Genomic DNA, 16,587 nt, shown 5'->3' on the forward strand with positions numbered 1-16,587 from the left:
AGTATAAAATAGGCCTCATTTCTTACTACCTAATGCTGATGATCCCCAACCTGAATGCAAGAAGCTGGATGGCTTCTGCATAGGAAAGCAGCAGTTTCCAAAGGGAATGATTAAACTGAAAGGCTACTATTTTGTCCAGAGAAGCTGTGGCTGCCCCTTCTCTGGAAGCATTCAAGGTCAGATTAGATGGAGCCCTGGACAGCCTGGTCTAGCAGGTGACAGCCCTGCCCATGGCAGGAGGGTTAGAAGTAGGTGGTTTTTAAGTTCCAACCCACATCATTCTGTGATTCTATGACTCTACAGTTGGATGATTCCAGGATTCCACAAGTCTATGATTCTAGGACTACATGATTCTATGATTCTATTTATCCCCTATTTCTTCTTTTGACCAGCGAAGTTTCATCCACTGAATTTTAATGCATAAGAGCACACACTGAAATAACTTACAATATAATAACAAACTGACATAACAGCATCTCTGCACAGAGCCTGGCAATAGTACCAAAATGATGACAAGCTCTGGGACATGAACAAACACTTACTAGCAGTTATGTTGATACCATAAAAAACATCCACTTCTAAGCAGTTTCTGAGCCAAGGGATAAGAAAATGGCCCATAATTAAGAGTATGTAGCACATTTCAGAAGAGATTATAGCCATAATTCACAATTTGTGGTCTTCTCACATAGCATCTCAATAGTTATAAGGCTACTGATCCATACCCTGAAATCCCAAACAGCAGGCTCATCTCTCTCAGTTTGCCCTTTTTGAAAGAAGGCTCCAGAGAAAAGGAACAGTCACATTCATCGCTCTTGGTGCCATCTTTGCAATTCCAGAATGCTGTGTCTCCCTTGATGCCCACTGCTTCTTGAAAAGCATTTGAAATCACAACATAAATTAAACATTATAAAAAAAAAAAAAAAAAAAAAAAAAAAAAAAGGCTCCAAAATAACTTAATTGTTATATTTATCATTGGGAAAATTTTGCATTTAGTATTAAATACTATCCTTAAAGCCACTTGGTCATACAGAGAGTAACTACAAACATTTAGAAAACCAAACACAATTATATTTCCAAAGTGCTATTGAAATCAGATAGTGAGCCATCAGAGGTAAACAATGTTCTCCTCCCCTCCATCTCCACTTCCCACATCCTGCAGACTCTCAGGCTGGTGGTTCAGCAGCAGCGTTTCCACTTGTGGTGGTTGGATGGATCCACGGTTTGGACTGCCAGCCTGGGGACCTTGGATCTGTGATGCATTTAGATCTGTAAGAAACAAGAGGAGGACTTGTGATGTCTTCTTTTATGCCCATGCAACCACTGAACAAAACTGTGACTTTCTGATAGCAGTGTACTAAAGCACCATCTCCGAGAAAGCCACATCTGTCCAGAAGGGAAAACATTCCTGTATTATTTAATTATATGAAAGACTGGTGAGAAATAGCATGCCCAAAACTACTGAAATCTGTTCAAGTCTTTCCTTTGCCATGAAAAAGCTTGGATTGGTGTCACTACTTTTACAATAAAATACATTTATGTCCTTACTTTGCCAACCAGACACACACTAACAAAAATGTACTCAGGCTGTCAGAGTTGGGCTGGAGGGAAACATACCGCATATAATCAGTACCTTTTTTAATGAGATAATCCAGTTGTAAAATCATTATGCATAATTTTATTTGCAAGACCTTTTTCTTATGGATGCAAAAGAACCAAGTTAGCCAAGTCCAGTTAAAAGACTGCTTGACTGGTGCTTGCAGTCTGTAACAGATACATAACTAGTCAGCTTCTTCCACCAATCTCATCCCTGTTTCTTTGGGCAAACCACTTATTCTATTCTTGCCTCAGTCCTTCAGCTGTGGAGATAATACTTGTACCCAAACACTACAAAATTATTTTAAAGAATCTTTTGTTTATCATCTTTCCATCCAATTTTTTTCCTACAAATGCAGAGAATCTGGAGCACAGGCCTTATGAGGAGCGACTGAGGGAACTGGGATTGTTCAGCCTGGAGAAGAGGAGGCTCAGGGGAGACCTTATAACTCTCTATAACTTCCTGAAGGGAGGTTGTGGTGAGCTGGGGGCTGGCCTCTTCTCTCGTGTAGACAGTGATAGAACTAGAGGGAATGGTTTCAAGCTGCGACAGGGGAGGTTCAGGCTGGACGTTAGGAAGTATTTCTTCTCAGAAAGGGTAGTCAGGCATTGGAATGCACTGCCCAGGGAGGTGGTAGAGTCACCGACCATGGGAGTGTTCAAGAAACGTTTGGATGTTGCGTTGAGGAATATGGTTTAGCTGGGAAGTATTGGTAATGGTTGGACTAGATGATCTTCTAGGTCTTTTCCAACCTGAAAATTTCTGTGATTCTGTGATTCTGTGAATCGGGCATCTTTTTTTTTCCTGCACAGCTCTGAGGGTTTTTGCAATCAGATGTAAGTTACTCAAAAAAAAACCAACCAACCAACCAAAACAAAAAACCACCCATGTGGTTGAAATCCCTTCCTGTACCATTTCAGGACATCAGGAACTACATTATAGAAGTTGGCTTTTCTACAGCTTCATTTCTACAAATCAGCGTTTCCAGAGTTGCATGAGAAAGGAACATGGATCATCATATTTGGTGTGAAAAAAGTCTGTGACAGACAAGCTGCAATACTTGGCCCATTCTCATGACTACAATCCTGACCCAACCAACGTCTGCTACTGCAACAGGATCAAGGGCTTTGGAAAAACAACTGCACAGGAAGAAGCAGAGCCTGGCACTCATGCCGCACACACAGTTAACATCAGAAGCAAGCAAAACCATCATTGGGTTCTTTGAGCCTTCTGTCACTCATGCAGAAACTAAAAAGACATTCTGTGCCCACCACAGTCCTCATCCCTTCTCTCTTGTGTGCAATGGAAATCTCTCATAAAGAAGACAATTGTTTTTCTTACTCACTGTCACTCTAAAAGATCACGATTTACAATGACACTGGGAATACACTGTACTGCTGCACTGCCTGCAGTACGCTCTCCACTCTGATACTCTGAAAGCAAACAGCCTCCAGTACTTCACCCCAGTGCAAGCTGTAAGAAAGCAGTACCTGCTGCGGAGATTGCAGGGCAGGTGCCAGGATCAAGTTATTTATATGTCATCAGTGGTTGGTCAGTACCAGGGTGACACAGAATGCAAGAAAATGCAACCTAAATTCCCCTTCTTTCATTGTTTTACACTGGATTTAAGGGATCAAGTTTCAGTCTCTGTGAAAAATCCACAATAAGTTTTGATTGCAGGTGCACAGCCCTGGATTTGCAGTACGTAACACAGGAGGACTGGACTCCCTTACTCAAATAGCTTAGATTTGTTAGTTGACATTTGCACTTTTTTTTTCTTTTTAATAGCCACGTTAGTAAAAGATTACAATTTGCTGACTCAGATTAGAGAAACCAGAAATATATCCTAAGCCTGCTTGTCTCTATGCAAGCTGGATGCTTCAGTTTTATTTATCTAGTAAAAAGAGTGGAAGGTCCTCAATCTCTGAACACTTGTACTGAGGGTAATTTTGCCCACATTAATATTCCTTTCAAGTCCTGCGAGTCTATTCATCTTAACAAAGTTACATGCATAAAAACATCAGGCAGTAAGCACTTATTTGAAAGATCTGCTTACAAAGTTTATGAAGTACATAATTGGAGAAGCCTAATTACAAATTTGAAGAAACCTAGAAAAGAAACACCTTACACACAGTTATTTTCTACCATCAAAACTAAACTGTAATTGCTTCACCAATTAAAGCAGTAGCTGTTTCCAAGCCAGTTCTCATGAACTGGTACAGTGCTCAGCAGCAGAGCTAAGCAATGAAAACTGACAGCGTTCTGGAAAAACAAATCACATGCTGTCACTGGTAGAATAAGTGATTTATTGGCAGCTTAGTTGTTTTTCTATTCTCTTTATTATTGTTATTATTATTTTTAAGCCCTGGCATCCTAAGAACCTGAAGAGCAAGAGAGGTTCAGTTGGATATCAGGAAAAGGTTCTTCACCAGAAGGTGGTCAGGCACTAGGACAGGCTCCCCAGAACAGTGGTCATGACACTGAGCTTGCCAGACTTCTAGAACCATCCGGACAACAACAGACATAGGGTCTGATTTGTGGGTATTCCTGTGTGGAGCCAGTTGTTGGACTCCTTATGGGTCCCGTCCAGATATTCTGTTATGCTACAAGGCCATCCAGGGGGTGACAGTCTGTCCGCCATCAGGGTTGACACACAGTTTAGCAGGGTGGAAAGTATCTGCCTTTCCATCAAACCAGGGAAGGGGACAGTTTCAGATGGCACCAGGCTTTTCCTCACCAAGGAACAGCAACCCCAGGCTGAAGCCCCATCCTGCTGTGGGTGCCACACTGCAGGCTGCCTGCACAGAGACTGGCCTGGCAGGAGGCAGTTTGTTATGCAAGCAGAGAGAATGGCCTGGGTCACTAACAAGGCACAGGTGAAGGGGCTGCTGCTGGTAAGGGGCTGCCCAGAAACTCTGTGCTGGCAGCCATAGAGCAGCACTGGAGAACCAAAGCCCAGCCTCTCTGTAGTGCTTTGATGGGCAGTAATGGCTTGGAGCAGATTTAGAGCCAGGCCAATAAGGACCATCTGCCTTTGGTGAGCCTCCTCTGCTCTGATCTTCACATTGAGGCCAGGTACCAGACAACTGCAAAGAAGAACTTCATGACCCTTAAGTATATTTTTAGACAACAAAAATAACAACACGAGCCTGTGGGAAAGCTGTCACATCATTTCCAGGGAGGACCTCAGTTCTCAGCCCAGTGTCTGATCTCCAACACAGAGAACTGACAGCTCCTGGTTAAAAACATGATCCGGGAAATGAGAAATGTGGCATTCTGCTTCCTAACTGCTTTATCCTACCCTTTCTGTAACACCAGCAGACAGGATAACCAGCATGGCACAAACCACTCAAAGGTGAAAGACAAAGCAATGGAATTTGCACAAAGCTGAGATCAATAGTAATTTGCACAAATCTGAGATCAATACACACCAAAACAAACACAGCTCTGGGTCAGGGGCTGGTAGCGGGAAGCCGAGTAAACACCCCATTAGTCACACTGATTCTCACCTTCTGTCCGTTGTCACAGGATGTAAGCATTTCCACATCAAATAAATGCCACAGATTTTCTCCTTCACCTCTCTCCTTTGGAGAATGAGAACTCTGCAGGTAAGCCTGGAGTGCCCACAGTGATTGTTATGGGAAGGAGGGGATGATGTTAACAAGGTGCTAGAAAACACTTCAGGCAGCAATCCCTGCTCAAGTGTCTGTGTTTTCAATAGAAAGCCCTTTCTCTTCCAGCTCTGACCCCAATTTTTCAGCATCATATGATAATTCACACTAGAAAGGATCTCAGAAAGTCTCTGATTCATCCTCTGGCCCAAAACTGAGCCGGTTCTAAGGTCAGCACAGGTTGGATATTCGGTGCTTTTCAAAAGAGAACAAAGGAAAAAAAAAGGAGGGGAGGGGGGGAGAATGAAAGAAAAGAAAGAAAGGAAAAGGGGAAAACGGAAATAAATGAAAAAGGGGAATAAAAAAAGGAAAAAAGAACAAGAATAGAAAAAAGGGAACTCATCACACGGACTATGTTGCATGAACAGTATGTACACAAAGAGTGGATTTGCTATGACTTTCAGAGACCTGTGTCACATCTTGGCCCTCTTTAGAAAACAAAAACGTCATTAAATGAAGAGATGTGCCACTTTGAGCAAGGAACATGTTAAAGATTATTAAAACAATTACTCATCCGTGGGTAAAGAAAAATAAAATAATATCAAACAGAAAACCAACAGAATAGTTACGTTTTGGTTTTACCGTTTGTTTCTAATGACCAGCTCCAGTTTTTATACCAAGTTCATCCAGACTGACAGCTGACACATCAACTTAAGGCCAGAGCTATATGAAATGGCAGAGCTGCTGTATTTAATCCCCCACCCCCACTGGCACTCATGCATAATGCAAAGCACAGGCAGACACCTAAAAAACAGTGCTAAATCTACCAGGTCTGGGATATTCAAAGGAATTTAAGGGAAGCAGGCTCCCATTTGCCATCACAGTTCAGTAACAAATGGCAGCCTAGCTCCTGTAAGCTCCATTGAAAGTGTGCGCCAGCAACACTAGGGCACCTCTTTGTCTGTAAGAATGTTCCCAGAGGTTTCCATCCAGATTCCTTCACTAGAGCTGATTTCCTAGGGAACTCAAAGCATCTCAGCCTCTTTCCCTTTCCTCCCGGCAAACAGTATAGTGATCAGTTTTGATCACTTTTTTAGTCTGATAGATTTGTGATGAATTTCCCACTGAAAGACATGCAGCAGCATCTCACCTGCTGGAGCAGCTCATCCCTTCACCATGGTGTGACCAAGACTCCATCTCTCAGCAGAAACTGTGAAAATATTCTGACCTTGAAGTTACCATGGAAAGAAGAGCCTAATTCCTTCCTCAGCTGAATGAGTAAGGCAGGAAATCAATCCGGGAATGTTAATGCTGTTATTTACTTGTAACCAATCCTAACAGGAAAAAGCAGCAATGCATCTCTCAGGCAAACAAGCACCTTCATGAATCAGAGATCTTTTTGCAAAAAGTAGATGACCAATTAAGTTCTACTAGATCCTGGATTAATTAGTCTCATCATCTTTTGGTGCATTGTTTTGTTAGGAGGCAGAGAACAAGAAGAATCCAAAGCCTATGATGATAAAGGTCTGAAATGTAACTCATTTGCATGCCCATTCCTTGGATTTTTGAAATTACTAGAAGAATCATTATTCTGCATGTTTCTGTTCTTTGTTTAGCTTTTTGTTTGGTAAAACAATGGGATCTGCTTTTCTGGTTTTCTCTGGTGCCTGTCCTATAGCCCCAGGTTTTGGGACATGTGACATTTCAGCCCTCTTCTTTCATTACAGCTCAAAACCACTACCTAAAGCAAGGTTAAATCAAAGGAAATATTTAAAAAGCATCTCAATCTCAGACACTGTTAGTGATACCTATCTAACATCAAGTTCACAGCATGCCATAGGTTGAAATTATTTGTGTTTTAACCTCCATACATAGCTATGTTACCAGCCGTGCTGGATTTAGAAGCGCACAGCTTCTAAACTATTTTTGTTGTGCTATTTTTTTTAATGCACATCAATAAGAGAGACTTAAAAATAGGTCTGACGTGAAATCGTAACTTGTTTGTGCATTAAATGCTCACAGTCCCACCTTGGCAGAGCATACTGCCTTCTGGCTGTCTGCTTCTGCTTAATCTTAATTTATTTAGGTATGAGTTCCCTATTAAACCATCTTTGTGCTGAGCTTTGAAGCTTTAGATGGTCAATTACTGACACACACATGGTCCAACAGGTATTTTGCTAACAATGAACACATGTTTTATTGATCTACTTCTTTTCCAGCTCATTAAACACAGCTGCACTCAAGTGATCAAGAGAAAATAACCATAAAACCCTAAGAACACCCTTCCTACAGAGGATCACAAGGAATGGCACCAGCTGCCTGCACAGAGCCGCTGCTATGCTGGCATGGCCACAGTTTGCACCTCTGCAGAGGGGGACATCCATCCAACTGATGACAAAAGTGAGAGTAACAGGCAAACACTCAGAACCTCCTCCTTCAAGATCCTCATGTGGACATCCCAGCTGATCTGCAACTATTTCCCCACACCCCAAGATCTGCAGAAGATACATGACTAGCAAAAGGTGAAGCTACAATCTGCAGTCAGGAAGGTAAAAGCTCCAGCTTGGATGCTTGCTGGAGAACTGTTAAACAAAGATACAGACAGAAACAGTTTGACAGTAGATGAAACCAGCTCACCTTTCTGCCACCAGCCAGCAAACCCCCATGCTATCCTTGCCAACCCACACCAGTTTGCACCCTGCAAGTAACACATTGCCATGAAGCTTCCTCTCCTTCCCTCCCAAAGACACAGTTAGCATTAGCACTGAGAAAAACTGCATCTCTGGCACAGGAATTCACTCCCTTTGAAGCAAAATAGGACATTTGCACATCAAAACTATTCTGTTGAGCCCTCTGCAACCACTAGCAGGCATTATTGTGCCGATTAACCTCACTTTATATTTTATGGTGTTGAATTTTGCTTTTTTTTAAAAACAAAACAAAACAAAACAAAACAAAACAACTGCAAGTTTGCTTTGAAATAAGCATTAAATCAAAGACCTTAGAAAACATGGTTTTGACTCTTGGTTTTGGCCACTCTCTCAGGTCCAATACAGAGTAACTGTGCTCTCAAATTCAGTAAATATTTTCCTGAGTAACAGGAGGGCACCGCATCATAACAGAAGCTGAAGGGGGAGGTCATTATAAAACACTGCCAAACCACCATCCAAGCACCTTGGCTTTATATGGCAGTTTCCTGATAACAAGCCAGCTCCATCATTTTTATTTTTTTGTAATTTATTTTTTTACTCGTAAAAGCTGACAATGTAAAAATTCTGAGTAACTGGCACAGGAATACTAAGCCAATATAAAGAGTTGCTGCAAAAGCAAAAATAAGGCAAAGCACTTGTTTCAAATCAATTACACGCTAATCGTACCCTTTAATAGATGCTCCTGCTTAGTGATTAACATGGAAAAAATACAGGCAATGCTATGAGTGAGCATCTGACAGAAGCCTCTTATCAGATGGTCACAGAGATACTTGGTCTCCACTGAGCTCAAAAGACAGGGAAATGTTCACTAATTCTTAAGTGCAGCTCAATTCAGCCACTTTTATCTGTTTGTAATTGAGTTAGTAGGAAGCGCACACATTGACATTTGTTTCTAGCAGTCAATTTAAAAAAATAATAATAAAAAAAGCAAAAATTGAACAGATTCACGTTCTAAGAGTTTTGCATTGTAAGCATAGGAAGTTTCAGGGTGTGATCAAACATTTTGAAATCGATGCCATCTTTAATTATTCGCTAAACACTCTGTGAACATCTAACTGCTGCAACAACAGTTTGCATAAAAGCTAAAGGGAAGACTGTACATCAAAGCTAGAAAAAAACACAATTATCAAATAAGCATGTGCCTTCATTTCTCCAGCAAAGTGCTTCTCTCAAGTAAAGATAATATACTCATGTCCACTTGCCCTTCTTCTGCTTCTGCTTAGCACCGCTATGGGCAGCTCTGGTTCTACCTGTACAACTCAATTCATTACACCTCCTTGCACCCTGGCTTTACTACAAGTTTTGCTGTAGTTCTGCAGCAATACTTCCATAATCCTGGGATACTACTTTGGTCCAGCTCCCTCCTGTGCTCTCCCATCCCCTCACTTCATGCTGCAGCTCTTCTTTGGTCCCATTCCATCAATAACCAGGCTATTTCTCCACTGAAGGGTAAAATTATGCTACATTTTAAAATACCTTCCTCAATTCAGTTTGAGATTTAGGCTACAACTGCCCATGTTTAAAACACAAGCTTATCTCACAATCTTCTCCCTTTCCAACCCTGCTGCTGTGCTGTAATGGCAAACTCCTTTGCACAGGAGAAAGCCTCTCTGCAGTTTTTGCTGTCAGCAACAACTACCATACCATTCTCAACCTCAATTAAAAGGAAAAAAAAAAGCACCTTTCTTTTCATCCTTGCTCTGTCATATATTCTTTAACAAAGAATACATTCAACAACTTTTAAAGGCGTGTGGGTTTCTTTGATTTTCTTCATTGCAGACCCTAAGCCAAATTACAGTTATTTTTGTAGCATTCATGTTCTAGCTCTAGATCACACTTCCAGGGACAGACACCTAGCGAATCTCAGCAGGTTACTGCTGGAGATCTTCCTATTAGATTAAATTAAAAACAACTTTCATAGCAGCATTGGGTTCCTCCCCTCTACTGCTCTGCCAAAAACTTGCACCCAAAGGAGAATTTTCTGCAGCATCTGGGGAAGCAGAACAAGATACTCCATGAAATCTCCTCTAGCAATTTGGCCAGTGCCAATGTAATTTATGTGGCATCTGAGTGCTCCTGTGATGAATGCCAGCAGAAGACAGACACACAATCTTCCCCAGTTTCTCAATAAATATTTAACAGCAGATGCTGCTAAGGAGGTTTCATATTACTAAGGCTTCATTACTTTTACACAACATGCTACAGGCCATTTCCTGGAATATGTAAAGCACTATACTAAATAATTAAAATGAGATTGTCCTCTTCAAAATAAGCCAGACAGATACACTTGGTGATTCAGCTACATGATTTTCCTGGGTGTGTTTGCATACTCACTATCTTGCAAAATTTTATCATTCATAAACAGCTTCTCACAGCCATTAGGCTGGATTATTTATTCATACTTGTGCATCTATTTCAGGCTCTAACTGCAATACAAAAACATACACAAAACATTTTTAATGTACTAAAGCAGGGCACCTAACCCGGCCTCCACCCACAGATGACATTATCTATTGAAAACACGAACCTCCCAAGGTACCTTCTTGACATCAAACAACAATTAGCAAGGCTGTATTGTTTTGCAACTGCTTTTCCTCAGAGATCACCCCTTTCCCTGCAGATGTACTGCTGAAGTCACAGATCTGTATAGCCTCGAATGGCACCTGCCTGACTACAAAACAGAAGGAGCTGTCCTCGGCAAAGGACTCTCTCCATCTTCTGCTTCAAAGAAGGTTCCTAAAATCCAGATCCACTGGAACAACCTTATTTAAGTAAAGAGTAGGTGTGCTTCAAAGAGATGAGGGTCCAGACCATTCCAGTCTTGCTGATGCTGATAATTCCACTGGCTTCAAAAAACACTGCACTGAAATTGCTAGAACCACAAATAGAAGCAAAATGAGAAAAACGTGACCATCATTCTGTTGCAGTTTATGAAGTTTGCAGGCAAGGCACGCCTGAGCACACATTTACACCAGTGCCAGTGGTACCGCAGAAGACAGGATGGACAACCTCCACTCTGTCTTCATCACCCTGAAGACGTGGCACTATTTTAAACTTCTCTCCTAATGAGTGAGTTATGAATGGGAAGATGCTAGAAAGAATAAAATCTGACAGGCGTTACACAGGAGAATCTGTACTTAAATCAGCATACAGAATAAAAACAGAATATCATTACCTGCCTTAATTAAAAGGTTATGCAATATCACCGCATTTACTGTGGCCACATTCAGAAATGAGGAGTATTTTGAGATGAGAAAATTAGTAACATTAAGTACAAAACCCTAATACTGCAGAGCTGAAAAGCGTTACTTCAGATGCCATGTAATGACATATTTTTCACTTTAGTATCACACTGCCATGTGATTTAATCTCTTTTGCCATCTGCCTTAAACAAATGGAAGTATTACTCCCAAGAAGAAAAAAATACCTCCCTTGCAACTCACTTCCAGTGAGTACCCCACAGATACTGATATCTAATGGCAGAGTATGAAACTCAGCATTCTATGGTACAAAGAGGAACTAAATTTGCTGTTATCACTTGCAACATTAGGATCCTCCTCTTTCTGTTAGATCAATGTGATTTAGAACCTGTGAGATATGGGTGCTGATGTCACTCAGGTACATATTCTTACACATTTCCATTTCATTTTATTCTAATAATAAAGTTGAGTACAAAGCCGCCCGCGTTAAGAGCAGAAAGAATAAGTTGTACACAAAGGGCGGCTACTTAATCTGGAATTAACTGAATGTTCCCATATTAACATTTACTCAATTAAAGGAGACAGAAAGTTTAAAATAGATCAACATCACATCTGCACAGGAGGCCTTCTGAAAACCCTGGAGATCCAAAGTCATGTCATCCTCTACTTTTAAGAGTTTCCCTCTGTTTCTCAGGTTAAAGGATTGGGTGAATTCATTCTTTATGCAGAGCAAAAAATAAAAAATAGCCACTGATGCAAATGCTGTGAAATACAGTGCAAAAACAACCTCAAAATAGGCAAAAACAAAAAACATCTTTCCATGCCATTCCACAGGCAATCCATGGCTGATAATCTTTTGGCTACAAAGGATGCTGCTGAAACACTAGACCAGTAAAACATGTACTGTGTGGAGTATAATTACATTTCAGTTCAGAAAATAAGTGAATCAAATGTATTCAAAAGGAGCTCATGCAGCAGTAACATTACAGAAATTAACTGACAATGGTCACATACGCGTTTTTGTAATAGTCATTATTTAACAGGTTCCCACTGATGAAAGTCATCTTATTCAACAACATCCTCAATATGGGATCCCACCAACCACCTCCAGTGCTGGCAGTAACAGCTATGCTTATTTGAATAAGGCCCTGAGTTACTGTGCTCCAGCCCTTGCCAAAATCCTGCACTGACTTGGAACCACAGGGAAACAGCTTGTACATTTTCAGATGGCTTTTAACACTGTACTACTAAGTATCTTTCATGAGATTTTTATCACATTTCCATCAGCTTTACATTGTACAACTTCTGACATCAACAGAAACAATAAGGAAAGAACCAAGTCTGTGCAGCACCATTCTCAGCTTCTCTGCTGCAAACACATTCAGGTGCTTTTATAATATGTCATTAGGCCATGACTGATGTCCAGGTAGCCAAAAATAATGTGCCATTCTAAACCTCAGCTAAAATATTGTCAAGGGAAAATAAATGAATCTCAACCAAAGTTTTAAGAACAGGTCCAATTGGGCAATCAGAATTAGCACAATCTACCTTTAAGAACAGGAAAGGACAAAGATGATACTACACATTGTTTCTGGGACTGATTCAGGTTTTTGCTTTATCTATTGAGAATTAAATACTTTACAACTCTAGAAACCATTTTTTTCAATAAATGGATTCTTCCTTTAAAATCGAATGATCTCATTTATTTATGTGCAGAGATGCACACAATTGCAAATATTTGGGAAAAAAAAAAACAACTCCCAAAATCAAGTTAAAAATAAATAAAGAAAAAAACCACAATACTATTTACTATGATGTCATTCACTTCAAAGCTTAGATGAATTAAAATTGCATTGATTCCTGAAATCAAAGAGGTGAATCCATAGGTAAATCTTTAGACACTGACTCCAGCTAGTTAACCTGACAAGTCAATTAAATGCAAGACGTAACTTATTCAATTCTCAGTCTGATCTGACACAAAACCTATACTTCCCCAATTATTAATTAGCCAAAGTACTTGTCTTCTTTCATGCAGATAATTTCATAACCATTAGTGTAAAGCATTAACACATTTTTCTTTCAATCATATTTTCCTCCTGTTGACTGACACACCTTTTCTAGCGAGTGTACTTGTGCCAGTTTCAGCTTTGTGGGAACTTGCCCCAAGGTCTTCAGTAAAGTTCACTCCCATACACATAAAGCAATCATACATAACCATGAAGTTAGCTATGTAAAGACACATGTCTTACCTTAGAAAATATGAATGGAAAATTATGCACTGGAGGAATGTAATTTCCATTTAAGCTGCATAGTATTTAACATACAGTTGAATGCAGCATGATTAACTCCTCAACACAATGTTCAAGTGATGTTTCTCATTAAATAATTTACAATTTTTTTTTTTTTTGACAGATTAGACTTCTTGTAGGATGCCTACTAATTCTATGGAAATTAATCAAAAGCAAGAAATTCTATTCGTGTACTGAGCACACAGTAACTACATACAAGATCTAGATATGTATGTCACTAATATGCTGCTATTTCCAGAAAGATATACTCAATATATATACAAATTCCCTTAATTTTATTTTAACATCTTATCTAGGACTGGTTTTGGAAAGATGAATTTGACATGCATGGAGCTGACTGAAAAGTGCAGAAAAAATGTGACATTTTATTGACACGAGAATGTGGAAAGTTTCAACTAACTTTAAAATTCTGGCTTTTCCCTCATTGTATCTCTACTGGTTTCCATTCACAGCAGTCAGAGGTGACTTTATCCTGCAGAGGAGTCAGGAAGAAAAGCCACAAGCACTTTTTAAACTTTGCCAAACTCTCTGGGGAAAAAGCATGGCCAAAAAGTAACACAAAGGAATCTGCTTCCTAGTGTGAAATGTTTGCACTATTCAGCTCAATTCCTGTTGCTTAGGAGTGAGTGATTTACTTCACTTGTATGTACAGAGCTTGCTGGAGCTTCAGATGCCATCTGTCATTCAGGATGAAGCTCAGCGTTCTTCTCATTCCCTGCTCTCCATACGGCAGCTCCAGATGCATGACAGAAGCAAGCCTGAATCATGCAGACTCATGCATGGCATGATCAGAGCATGACATAATTGTCATCTTCCAAGTCACAAATGTGACTGTGGAATGTGATGGTGCATCCCACAGTGGGCAGGCTCCCTTCTTTCCTGCTCCAGCAACACACTGGGAGCTTCACTGTACCACCTGCACCACCAAGGTGCCTCAAGAATTTGCTGTGCTGCTTTGCCAATGGTGCTCCATGACTCAGCCAAAGCGGTAGCTGTAGGTTTTACAGACCTGACTTTGTCAGAGAGATTTCAGCTAGCCTGCTGCTCCTGCCTCTCAGGCAGGTGTGTAGCCAGCACTGCTCCACAGGCTGCTGGGGCTACATTGGTGCCCTGCTACCAGAATGGCATCTTTACACAGAGGAGCACCACCAGCTCATCTAAGAATCAGTGCAATTACACCGATGCAAGGCAATTTAATTAAAATAGACACTCACATGTGAGCTTAATGTAGAGAATATACTGGTTAGCTTGCATCTGAACACTTGCCAATGCAAGTGAATCCACTTTTGGGAGATTTAAACTCACATATGTGATACTTTTCAAATTTCGACTAGCTTAGCTGACCTGTTACTAAAATGACAGCTTCATTCAAACTAGAACAAGTTTCACCAGATTAATTATTTAGGCATTTCTAGAAATACTCATCTCTTTTACTCATCAGCTTAGTTAGCTGATTGTGGCGATGAGAATAGTCAGCATTGAATACAAAATGCTTTTCTGGCGATCTGTATACTAAGAATGATGTTATAGGAAGGCTGTAGTGGATGCCCGCTTAATTCTTTACAAGGAATACTAAGGAGTAAGTTCCTTAACCAAGGACTTTCCTGTGTGTTTGACCTAAGACTATTAGAACCACTGTACCTGCATATGTTTTCAACTTCTGGTCCTATTTATTATTTATTTATTCTGATCCTGCTGTCCACTGGTCTTTGCTGTGACCTGAGTAGTGTGCAGCTGTCACTGGGACAGAAGTCATCCCACGCTGCCAGCTCAGAAAGATGGGGGCAAGTCAGCTGCAGTCTTGATTTGCCACGTGCCACCTGCATCTCTTGGTTGTGCAGGAAAAACCCATCAGATCATTTCTGCTATTACACAAAAAGCATACCATTGTAATGATTTCTAGATGCTGTGTTTTTACATGCTCTTCCACAATTTTCATCATAGTGAATGAAGAGGCCACATGAGATCAAAACTAGACTCAGTGCGACAGGAGAGACAAACAGATTAGGGTTTCTCATTAATATGGTTTTAAGTAAATCAGGGAATTTTCAATGCAACACGATGCTAGGATAGAGTACCTTTATGCCAACAAAGAATAGGAATATATTTCTGTATTTTCTATATTCGTGCTCTGTTTTCTCAATTCATTTCCTCAGTTACCCTCAGCAAGACTGTAAAATGGCATGCAACTGTTATAGCAAAAATGATTACTTTCACTAAAGCCAAGCTGCTTTCCTTCCTAGGACAATTCTTTCTGCCCATACTACTTGTTAACTAAATGCGTTATTAATTACCATTATTAAAAGCATCCTTGTTGCTTTTGCAGGATAAAGACATCTGCTGGTAAGGTCCAGTGGATTTGCACAGTTCACTGGTCAACACTGGTTGACAAGAAGTATCCACCCTGTGGTCCACCTGATTTTCACAAGTCCTTGCTATACTGGAGTTTGAGATGTCCAGCCCATACACACCATCTTCATAAACAAGAGAAGAATCTGATCTGTTGAGGCCACTTAGAGACACATGTACAACAGCTTCATTTAAGTAGAAAGCATTTTCACCACGTAAGCTATCCAACTGATCGTGTCCCATTATCTGCAGAATAAGAAAACAAACAAACAAAAAAACAATATTTTCATCTCTGTCCAGCACCAGAACAACCTTTATACCAGGATACCTTCAGTTAACTGTCACACAGAAATGAGGATTCATAGCATATAGTGATTCAGTTTCCCAGAAGCTAATATCAAAACATGTTAAATTTCCCATGCACTCAGGAACAAACAGCAGTAATTGGATATATTTTGCCTTGGCCCCTCTCAAAACACAGCAATTCTCAGTAATGATGTTTGGCCATCCAAAACCAGCTAGGTAGCTCGTTCAGAGAGATGGCAAAAATACTGGGTTGGCTCTGCTGCTGAGATATTGGAAAGTGCAGGACAGAGACAAGCCCAGGGCATGAAGTGTGTTCAGGTCTCATGGTTTATCTGAAATAAAAACACATGTGAAATAGTCTTACAAGTAACCCATTTTCACAAATGAAACAGTAGATTAAGAACTATTTTATGCCTGTGGCTCTTTGACACTCAGAATTTCATTATTTTGCCTGTCATTGACATCCTGGCCATCCCTGCATCTGGCTGTCATCCTTCAACTTTCCCT

General features: G+C 40.4%; 1 protein-coding gene across 2 annotated transcripts in view; it reads right to left on the minus strand.

The window, feature by feature from the left end:
• Nucleotides 1-386: 386 nt before the first annotated feature.
• ARHGEF28 (Rho guanine nucleotide exchange factor 28) overlaps nt 387-16,587 on the minus strand; it is a 59,274-nt gene continuing 43,073 nt past the window's right edge. For both annotated transcript variants that reach the window (XM_072360235.1, XM_072360234.1), the window contains 2 exons: nt 15,720-16,020; nt 387-1,266 (listed from right to left, as the gene is read on the minus strand). In XM_072360235.1, coding sequence (XP_072216336.1) covers nt 1,106-1,266; nt 15,720-16,020 — 462 coding nt within the window. In that variant the 3' untranslated portion in view covers nt 387-1,105. The remainder of the gene's footprint in view (nt 1,267-15,719; nt 16,021-16,587) is intronic.

This window comes from Excalfactoria chinensis, chromosome Z (genome assembly GCF_039878825.1).
Source record: "Excalfactoria chinensis isolate bCotChi1 chromosome Z, bCotChi1.hap2, whole genome shotgun sequence".
NCBI classification, from domain to species: domain Eukaryota; kingdom Metazoa; phylum Chordata; class Aves; order Galliformes; family Phasianidae; genus Excalfactoria; species Excalfactoria chinensis.